Source organism: Petaurus breviceps, unplaced genomic scaffold, assembly GCF_028583685.1.
Source record: "Petaurus breviceps papuanus isolate PSGF00001 unplaced genomic scaffold, PetGlider_PUasm1.0 171, whole genome shotgun sequence".
Lineage (NCBI taxonomy): Eukaryota > Metazoa > Chordata > Mammalia > Diprotodontia > Petauridae > Petaurus > Petaurus breviceps.
Genome location: NW_027185754.1, coordinates 854,009 through 865,300, shown reverse-complemented (window position 1 = coordinate 865,300; position 11,292 = coordinate 854,009). Strand labels below are relative to the sequence as shown.

The 11,292-nt window shown below is 36.3% G+C and overlaps 1 protein-coding gene across 2 annotated transcripts in view; it reads right to left on the bottom strand.

Annotated features, from left to right (window-relative positions):
• The window catches only part of LOC138157033 (liver carboxylesterase 1-like), a 280,580-nt gene that overhangs the window by 221,531 nt on the left and 47,757 nt on the right, over positions 1 to 11,292 (bottom strand). For both annotated transcript variants that reach the window (XM_069082453.1, XM_069082452.1), the window contains exons 9-12: positions 6,539 to 6,679; positions 5,279 to 5,359; positions 3,944 to 4,091; positions 3,078 to 3,209 (exon numbers count right to left, since the gene is read on the bottom strand). In XM_069082453.1, the coding sequence (XP_068938554.1) occupies positions 3,078 to 3,209; positions 3,944 to 4,091; positions 5,279 to 5,359; positions 6,539 to 6,679 (502 nt within the window). The remainder of the gene's footprint in view (positions 1 to 3,077; positions 3,210 to 3,943; positions 4,092 to 5,278; positions 5,360 to 6,538; positions 6,680 to 11,292) is intronic.

The window sequence follows — 11,292 nt, the reverse complement described above, 5'->3', positions numbered from 1 at the left end:
ACCCCCTCTTATTCTCTTCCTCTCTCCTTTCCTGTAGGGTAAGATAGATTTCCAGACTCAATTGAGTGTGAATGTTATTGCCTCCTTAAGCTAATTCCAGTGAGAATAAGGTTCACTCATTCCCTCTCACTTCACCCCTCTTCCCCTCCATTGTAAAACTTCTATCTCACTTTTTTTTAATGTGACATAATTTGCCTGATTCCACCCCTCTCTTCTCCCAGGACCTTTCTCTATCACACCTTAATTTTATTTTTTAGATATCATCTCTTCATATTCAACTTAAACTGTGAGTTATTTTTTATTAATAAAAATGGTTACATATATACATTTCTTTCAAAAATTACCTTGACTCAATCCCACAATATTTGATATGTTGTCTCACTGTTTTCATTATCTTTAATGAAATTTCGTATCATTTCTATGATTTGTTTGTGGACCCAACAATTGTTTAGGTTTAACTTACCTAGTATCCAGTTGATTTTTAATAATTCTATTCTTGATTCTGTTTTTAATATAATGGTATTGCACTATGATCAATAAAGAATATTTATAATATTTCTGCTTTTTTGGTATTTTTGTGAAGTTTTTAGGTTCTAAGATATGATCAATTTTTGTAAAGCCACGAGTGACTTTCTATTCCCACCTAATATCAGAAATCTATCACATTTAATGTTTCTAAAATTCAATTAATATTACCAATTTCTTTCTTATTTTTTGCTTAAATTTTTATAGGACTTATAGAGGTGAATTAAGATTTCTCTTTATTATAATTTATTTATCTTTATAATTGATTTGGTTTTCACTTTAAGAATATCTATTTTTATAATTCATTTGATTTTCACTTTAAGAATGTATAAAGTTTGATATGGAATTCATATTTTACATATGGAAAAATTATTGCGTATGTTATTTTTCAGCAATGTGTAGTCTTCTTCATCTCTTAACTATATATTTGCCATTGCCTTACAAGAAATCATAGCTTCTACCTCTGTTTTGTATGTGTGTTTATGTGGGTGTATTTGTATGTTTGTATTTGTGCCATTCAGCTAGCTGGGGTGGGGAACCTGAGACCTTAAGGCCACACATGGCCTTCTAGGTCCTTGGGTGTGGCCTCTTGACTGAGTCCAAGTTTTACAGAACAAATCCTTTTATGAAGAAGAATTGTTCTATGAAGTTTAGATTCAGTCAAAGGGCCACACTTGAGGAACTAGAAGACCACAGTTTTCCCAACTCTGATTGCTGAGGCAAAATTGATTTTGTTCAATGCCTTATTTTAACTATGTGAGTGTTTCTGCTTCAAATGTCTTTTCTTTAAACAACTTGGATTTTGCTTTCAGATTCATGTTAAATTCTTGCTTTAAGGGTGAGTTCATCCCATTCACCTTAAAAACTATTATAGCTAATTACCTATTCCCCCATTCTACTATTTTTCTTCTCTATTCTCTTGTTTTCCTATTCATTTCAAGTTATTTTTCTTTTTTTCCTTGTTTTAACTCATTCTTCACTATTATCTGTCAAAGTTTAAGGGTTTTTTCTGCTTATGATGAATATTTCCCTCAATATGCCATCCCTTTTTTATTATGCTTTCCCTTTTCCTGTTTCTATCTGTATCCTTGTTGAATTGAATGTTTTGCTACACCAAATTCTTGCATGTTCTTCTCACATTTGACTAGCAAACATCAAAGTGTAGTTTGAGTGGAATCTTCTCCTGCCTCCTCTTCAATGTTTCATATATTCTACTTGCAAATTCTGATTGTATGTATTAAAAAGTTCCCACCATATTTCTCCCATTTTCCCTTAATGTATCCTCTCTCCTCTACTCCCTTTTGTTATTTCCAGTTGAGAGTCATCTCTTCCTCCAGGCTTCCTCTTCTTTATGTTATACAGTGTGTTTTATTTTGTACATTCTCCTTGGACAGCACTATACTTGGATGGAAAACAAGTTAAAAATAGCAAAGCAAAAGTTCCGAGATGGAAGAAGGAAAGTCACAAGTTCATAGCATGAAATTTGACAGCATTGATGGATTTTCTGACTTTGAAACGGAGATTCTTCAAAAATTTGTCATCATTTGCTCTCCTAACCACATTACCAGGATATTTGAAAACAGAACACTCATTAAAGAGAATCAAACTTCTAACACAGAACTACCTGGAATACTTGTAGCATTCTGCTCATCATAAGAGAATCTCAGAGCTAGAAGAGGCCTCAGGTTCAATCTAATCCAACTCATTCAGAACAGGAACATCCTTTGTGTACTAACAAGTGGTCATCTAGTCTCTGACTGAAGACTTTTGGTGACAAATAACTCATTACCTTAAGAGACAGAACAAAAATGCTTTCAGATAGTCAATGATTTTGATTATACTACCCACTGCATTTGGTTCTACCCAAGCAGAACAAATCTAATTCCACATAATAACCTTTTACTGTATGTTCTTTAAAACAGTTTTTCATCACTTGCTTGCAAAATCTTCTCCCCTTCCAAGTAAACATTGTCTAATTCCTTAACTATTCTGAAATCACATGGTCTTAAGGGACCTCCCCAATCAGGTTACTCTGTTATTGATGTTCTCTATGCCATCAGTGCACTCTCAAAGTGGCAGTGCCAAGAACTGAACAGATTATCACAGATGTGGTCTGATCATGAGTGAATAAAGTAGGACTAGCAGATCCTTTATTCTAATCACTATGCTACTGTCAATGTGGTCTAGCATCACTTCATCAGGGAAAGAAAATCTCCTGGTTCAGTTGTGATACTTGAGTTTTAGGACAATAACTTTGGGGGTGTGAGTCTGAGGCTGAAAAAAGAGATGTTTGTTCTAGTTCCCAATCCATCATGAATCTGTGGTTAGTAACTTCACTCTCTGTGACACAGTAATCTCTTCTATATTTCAGAGATAATAATACATTATCCTTTCTACCCCACAGAGGTGTAGTGAGAAATGAGAGAAAAATAGAAAGGCACTTTGGTAACCTAAAGAAGTTGGAACATATGTAAGGAATAAACATTATCTTTCAGAAATGGCCAATAGGTAATATTTCGATGAAACTTTTGTAGCAAGCAAAGATTCATTACCTCTTAAAAATGGAGATCCAAAGACAGAAAAGATGTCATCCCCATGGTCAGCCTTGACTCTTGCTGATTTTAAGTTTCCCCAAACACTTGACCGATGCTGAAATTCATACAAGTAAGTGGGTGCACCTGAATCTGAAAGGAAAGAAAATGGAGGGAAAACCTAGAGACCTTTATCACACGTGGAACATTCTGGCTAACCTTTAGAAAGTTATAAAAATGCTTGTGTTCTGAGATAGTATTTTAAATAATTGGAAAACCTAAACCCTGGGGACATAATATAATTAGAGGTACGAAGAGAAGTGTGCGGAACGATAGCCAAAATTAAAAGAGGTGTGTTTCCCCACCCCCCCCCTGAGGTTACCATCTATCCTATGGCAGTTCATTAAGAGTCTAAGCCCTGACTTCCTTATCATAGAAAATTAGAGTTCATTGCAAACATAGAGGTCATCTTGTCGAATCTTCTTTCTCATATAGAAATCCCTTTGGCATCATGCAAATATATAGCTCTCTAGTTTCAGTTTAATAAAGGCAACTCAATCTAGATGTCCATTCGACAGATGTAATCATCATATGGCCCTTTCCAGCTGACCCATCAATAGATTAAATAATGGTATCTTCTCATGACCTGTTCCTGTCTCCACCATATTTCTTGTCTTTCTACTACATATTTTCATCTAGGAAGGATTTGAGCCTAGATCTTCAAAACCCAATACTATTTTCATTACACTGGTAGCTATTTGAACTGCCTGTGAATAGGATCTGTCCAAAGTAAACTACAGAATCATGTACTATCTTTGGCTAAAAGCTGAAAGAAATATCCCTGGCTTTATCACCACCCCCTTCCCTCATATTCCCCCAAAACTCACCCCTGTGAAGTCGACCCAACATCACAGTTGGTATCCAAAATGTCAAGTCTCCTAGCATTTCCAAAAATAGGTTTTTCTTTATGACAGGATCATCTGTTCCTCCAAGATACTCTTCAGTTACCATTGGAGTAAGGTCTTTGGGGATTTTCTATAAGGGCCAATGAATCAAAAAGTGAAAATGACAAAACATTCATTAGTTCATTTCTTTCATTTATTTATCTATCAATTAATCTGTCCATCCATCTATCATTTTATCTCTTTATTGACATGATGCCTTATTTAACATTGCCCCAAGTAGCATCTTTCACAATAACATTGTCATTACATTATAAATAAGTTTCAGTATGTTATGAAACCCAGCTAAAATTCTTTAAGCAAATCATCCATTCATAATATTGCTTGTTATATTAACTTTCTCTGAAATATTTCATTTAAAATTATATTGTTATGTAATAAATTACTAAAATTTGGGAAAATATGACTATTTTAAGGGCTATTACTTTGGTTTGAGTCCCTTTGCTAGACATTTTGCAGAATACAAGGATGAATTAGCCAAGTTCCATCAGCATGACATAATAAATGGAGAGTTGGTCTAGGAAACAAAAGATCTGTGTTCAAGTCCTGAAACTGTCACACAATGGCTATGTGATTGTGCAAATTATTTGACTTCTCAGTGCTCTAGGCTCTTCTCTAAGACTATAAACTTCAGAGAAGTTGTCAACCTGAATTGGTAGAAGAATTTTCCTTATTAGGATTTTCTTCCACCAATAAAATTATGGATTAAGTACTACTTCCTTACTGCCTTCCCAAGGCTTATTTACAATCGAAGAAGGAATTAAAACAGTGCTACACATAAGCATGATGTAAAGTAGATTTAGACAAATGCCTAAGAAAGGTATAAACAATATGCTATTATGCTGCTTGAAAGATGGGAAAGAATATTGCTAAATTTTTAGAATTGTTGGTTAGAGAAAATATGATAAATTCACTTCATATATTCTCTCATTGGTTTTTACCTTAGGTGGGAAGACCATATGAAAGGTTTCCATTTTCTAACCCAAGGAGACAACTGCAAGTTAAACTCCTTTTCCTTTGATTGCTTTGTGTCTGACTTGGGACTGAAAACATAATGGTGCAGCAGAAATTGTACTGGAATGGGCATGAGGAGACCTGGGTTTAAATCCTAGCTCTTCCACAGACTATATGTGTGACCTTTGAGAAACTGCTTCCCTTTTCTGGGCCTCAGTTTCTTCAATTATCGAATAAAGATATTAAACTAGGTGGGCTTTAAGATTCCCTCCTAGATCTGATATTTGATGGCTCAACATTTCTTACAAGAAGTGGATAAGAATGCCATAGCAGTTCTGTAGCCATTCCTTGGTCCAATTCATCCTCTGATATAGGATATCCCAGAGTCTGCATAAAAAAAGAAGAAATTTTATACAACAAATTAATGGGTAATGGGGAGAGAAAACTTGCCTTAATGATACAAATAAAAAACATGTTTTTATTCCACTTTTAGCTTTGAAGTAAATTTCTCTGGTGAGTTTGATTAATTCAGTGGATTAACATGACTTACTAAATGAACCAGAAAACCACAAGAATAAAAAGATGACATTTTTCAAATCCTGAAAAGAACAGGCCCTACTTCTACGCAGCAGATGGAAGCATCCATTGAAACTGGGATTCCTGTAGTATCCAGAGTCTTGGCCAATGGTTAAGCTTTTAGATTAGAAGCTTAATCATTAGAACTTACCTAGAAATCAGACATGAAAGGACCCAATTGAAATGGGAAGCATATTTCTTTAGATTACTAGAATTACTAGAATTCCTCTTCTTAGAATGCAGATGGTAGAAGTAATCTTGATCCATTTATAAATGAATAGCTATCCTTTGTCTGAATTACTTATCTGAAAAACTCCTTAATCTAGTCCAACCAACTCATTTACAGATAGGGAAACTGAAGTTCGTAGAAGAGTAGTAAGTGACTTAGGCAAAGTCACATTAGTAGTACCAGAGCCAGGATTCCAACCTATGTGTGCAGAGTCCAGATCTTATGCTCTTCCCACAATATCATATTGCTTCTAAATTTGTGGAGAGGAGAAGAGTCAAACACAGGATTTCATAAAAAATCTCCCCAATTTTATTGGGAAGAAAACTTGAGGAAGGAGAAGGACATGGCATACCTTATGGGGGTGGGGATGAGACACCAAATGAGAAAGATATGAGCTCTAAGCTTTGTCCTGATATCACAGACACTCAAAATGAGAAAATCTCTTCTTTTCTATGGACCTTAGTTTTTTCATCTGAAAAATGAGAGATTTGGACTTGATGCTTTTCAGCTCCAATGTTCTAAGTTCTTTGCATGGGAGAGCGCTAGATACCAGCTTTGCTTCTGCAACAATTTAACAATAGTTCCTTGTAAATGGAGTCCTGTGCTAGGGGAGAGAAGTGCAGAATTGTTAACTCAATAGCAATCCATCTTTCAGAAGAGGCCTGGCACACTGACGATTTAACTGGGGTGAGAGAGAATTCCTGGCTCTAGAGAGGGAAGGAGGGGAACACAAGATTCCAGAAGACATGCAATTCTCTCACTTTTGGAAGAAACCAACCAAATTCGTGGTTGGTAATTCCCATAATATAGGGAATATCCTTGAACTGCTTTTCAGCCAAGAGCTCTTGGGGACTTCTGGGGAAAAACACTCCATCCACAACTGCAGGTAGGAACAGAAATTTCTGGAAGAAAAAAATAGTAAGAGAGTCAGTTTCTTACCCCAACCCACAGTGATTTTGTTTTTATGTTCTTTCTCTATGGGTTATGGAGGGCTAGTCATATCATCCTTTCGTGAGTTCATCAGGGAAAAAGGACCTGCAAGTTTACTCTAGGTGTCCAAATTACAAGGACATTGGTAGACAATGTCTTTATCTTGCCAATGAATTGATTATTTTTATCCAATTACTTTTGACTTTTTGCAATTGGTTTCAATGCGATGGGTCAGAGCATATGTAAAGTCACTTTAGTATATAGTATGGGCAGTAGCTAGTATGTGGGAAAAGATTAGTGTATTAAAACTCATCCTTGTTAAAGTGTTATCTTTACTGTGTATAGGGTGAAGTGATTATTGGATGATAACACATTATTTCCTCTTCTTTTCAGATCAAGTTTAAGTGCCACTAATGCCATAAAGCCTTCTTTGATTATTCTAGCTTTGTGGATTTCTCTCTCCTTGAAAGTCACTTAAGTCATTTATTTGGATGTGGGAGTGAAAAGAAAAAAAACCTTGACCTTAAAACAAGAAGGCTAGAATTTGATCCAGGGTCCCAAAATTTCCTTCCAGCCAACTCATGTGGACATATCATTTATTCTCTTTAAATCTGAATTTCCTCATCTACAAAATGAGATGATCTTTGTATTACACATAATCCCAGGATTATGAGGAAATAAAAAAAATCACACACACAATGATGATCTGGTTTCATAACATTTATATATTATGTAAAACAATTAATCAACAAGTGTGCATTGCATTCTGATTGTTTTGTCTGTACTGTCACAGAATTATTGAACGTGAGAGTTGAGCATTTGTGTGTGTGTGTGTGTACATAACTGTGTCTAATGATAGTCATCTCTGGAGGAGGGTGGGGAGAAAAAAAGAAATTTACATGATAACTTTATTATATATTTAAATAGAATAGCAAGTTGGACATAATAGATTTGTAGTTTCACATGCAATCTTTTTTTATTGTATAATGTTATAGAAATGCATGTTTTAGTATATAAAGTAAAAATAAAATAAAAAAGTGGGTAGGAACAAAAATTTTGCAGAGGACCTTAGTCCACAAAGTAAGGAATACCCTCAGTAAAAAAAAAAATTCTAAAGATACACAGGGAAGCAAACCAATGAGTAGGAAACAATTGAAGATACTTGAAGAGATGAGTATACACAGGGAAACACAAACTATTGAGTTTTTTTTAATGTATAAAACAGTAAAATCAAGGGCAGGAAATAGGGGGAATGTGGTAAATAATTTACTATGGTGTTTAGAACAAAAAATTGTTTCAAAAGTGAAAAATTTGATGAGGCACTAAGACCAATGAAGAAATGTATAAATAACTAAACAGATATTTGAAGCTATATAAGGGAAAGGAGGGATTAGAGGAAAGTTAGAAGAGTTGCTTGGGGTGACAATAACTAAGACAAGAATAATTAAAATAAAGGGAAAGGGCATTTCACTCTTGTTATCATTTTGATTTCTCTTTCACGGAGAATGACCTTTACACTAAAAATAGCACTAAAAATGGCTGAGTGAAAGAATACTGGAGAGAAGTAAAGAGACAGTAAGTACATTACTACCACTAACAAAGTGAAAAAACCTGGTTCCTATGAACTATGACACTGGGTACTGAAAGAATTAGAATATGAAATTATTGAAACATTATCTGTAATATTTGAAAATTTGGAGAGAATAAGAAAGATATTGTAGAAATAGAGAAGGGAAAAGATAGTCCTATTTTTAAAAAATGGAAAAACTGCAAATTATAGGACAATGAAAATTATTTCCATTGCTTGGGAAATTCTAGAATGGATTTTTAAGGATATGGATGATGAAGGAGGAGCTGATAACAGAGGCAGCATGGACACATTAACATCACCAGTCATTGTGGGAGGTGGAGACAAGATGGTGGAGTAGAAACAGGACTTCCACAGGGCTCCTGCTTCCACCTCCTCTAATTCATGTAAAAGGTGACTCTGAACAAACTCTGGAGCTACAGAACCCACAAAATGACAGAGAAAAGCTAACCTCCCACTGAGGACAGCCTGGCAGGCCAGCAGGAAGCGGATAGCATGGTGTGTTGAGAACTGAGCACAGTCCCGCAAGAGCTCCAGCTTGTAGCCTCAGGGTGGCCACAACCAGCCCCCAGCTGAAGGGACTTCAGGTCACCAGCAGCTGTGGTGGTTTCCAAATTATCAACCCATAGATGCTAAGGACAAAGTGAGAAGTCAGTGCAGTGTGGACTGTGGGAAACGGGAGTTCAGGAGTGCAGTCAGGCCTTTACCCCCTGAGGGGAGAAGCAGCTGTGGTGCTACAGCTGTGCAGCCACTGCAACATGGCTGCTTCAGAGCTCCTGGACTGCAGAGTGCAGGGGGACCAAGCAAATGGTCTGAAGGGTAATTGCTCTCGCATTAACCTGCTTGAATCTGGATTACTGTGTAGGGTAGAGGTCCTAGGGTGCATGACCAGTTTGCAAGAGCATGTGGAGGCTTCAGACAAGGCACCCAACTAACAGCTCCAGTAGCTGAGACAACCCCAGATATTTGGCACAAACCTCTCCTCTCTGGTAGCACAGTTCTATTGTGGTAAAAAAAAAAAAAAAAGCTCTAAAGTCAAGTAATTGAGTGGCAACATGAGCAAACAAGGGAAGAAAGGCAAGCACAGAGGTCTGACTATGGATTCCTTTTGGGGGGACAAAAAGGATCAAAGCATGGAACAGGAAGAAGAGAGTGAAGTCAGAACTCCTGCACCAGAAGCTTCCAAAAAAAGAATAAGCTGCTTAGAGACCATAGAGGAGCTTAAGAAAGATTTTGAAAACTGAATAAGAAAAGTGGAGGTAAAATTGGGAAGAGAAATGAGAATGATGAAATAAAATTATAAAATGAGATTTACCAACCTGACTGAAAAAAATAACACCTTAAAAATAGACTAACCCAAATGACAAAAGAGGCTCAAAAAGGCAATGAGGAGAAGAATGCCTTAAAAAGTGAGATTTGCCAGATTGCAAAGAATCTCAAAAGCTCACTGAAGAGAATCATTCTTTCAGAATTAGATTGCAGCAAATGGAAGCTAGTGACTTTATGAGAAATCAAGATACTATTAAACAGATCCAAGCAAATGAAAAAAAAAGAAGGCAATGGGAAATATCTCATTGGGAAAACCACTGACCTGGAAAATAGATCGAGGAGAGATCATTTAAAAATTATTGGAATACCTGAAAGCCATGATCAGAAAAAGAACCTAGAAATCATCCTTCAAGAAATTCTCAAGGAAAATAGCCCTGATATTTTAGAACCAGAGGGCAAAATAGAGGTTGAAAGAATCCATTGATCACCTCCTAAAAATGATCCCAAAAAGAAAACTCCTAGGAATATTATAGCTAGGTTCTGGAATTCCCAGATCAAGGAGAAAATATTACAAGCAGTCAGGAAGAAACAATTTGAATACTGTGGAAAAATAATGAGGATAACCCAGGATTTGGCAGCTTCTACACTGAGGGATTGAAGGGCTTGGAATATGATATTCTGGACATTAAAGGAGCTGGGATTAAATGCAAGAGTCACCTACCCAGCAAAACTGAGTATCATGTTTCAGGGGAAAATATGGTCATTCCGTGGAATAGAGGACTTTCAAGCGTTCTTTTTTTTCAAATGCTTTATTAACTTCTGATTTACATCATTCATTTCTGCCAGATTTTGAGTTACAAGTTTTCTCCCTGTTTTTCCCCTACCCACCACCACAAAATAGCAGTCCCACAGGATATCCCCTCCTGCAATCTGCTCTTTCCCATATTTTCTCCCATACCCCTTTCGACTTTTCCAGTGCATCTCTATGCCCCAGTGCCTGTATATTTTATTTCCGAATTGCATGTAAAATAGTATTAATTATATATATTTGATTATTTGATTTTAAAACTTTGAATTCCAGATTCATTCCTTTCCTCCCTTGTCACCCACCCTTACTGGGAAGATAAGGAATTCAGTATAGGTTGGACATGTTTGGGTAATGCAAATAACAGAGTAGATATATTGTAAAAGACTGACTATATTTCCCTCCCTCTTATTCCACCTCCCACTTGTTCTATTCTCTACTTTGATCCCATCCCTTTTCAAAAGTGGGTGCTTCCAACTTCCCTCCCCCCCAGCCTGCCCTCTCTTCCATCATCCCCCTCCTCATCCCCTTCCCCCCCTACTCTCCTGGAGGGTGAGATACCCTATTTAGTGTGTATTTCATTCACTCCTCAAGCCAAATTCAATGGGAATAAGGTTAACCCATTCCCTTTTGCCTTTCTATTCTTCCCCTCCATTGTAACCATTTTCCCTTGCCTCTACTATATGAGATAGTTTACCCCAATCTGTCTCTCCCCATCTCCTCTCATTAGATTCCTCTCTCACCTCTTAATTTCACCTTTAGGTATCATCCCTTGCTGTTAAATTGGTCCTGTGCCCTCTATCTATCTATACCTGTAAACATATATACACACATTCACATATGTATTCATATGCCCATATACCCTCATATATAGACATATATATATATATATATATATATATATATATATATATATATATATA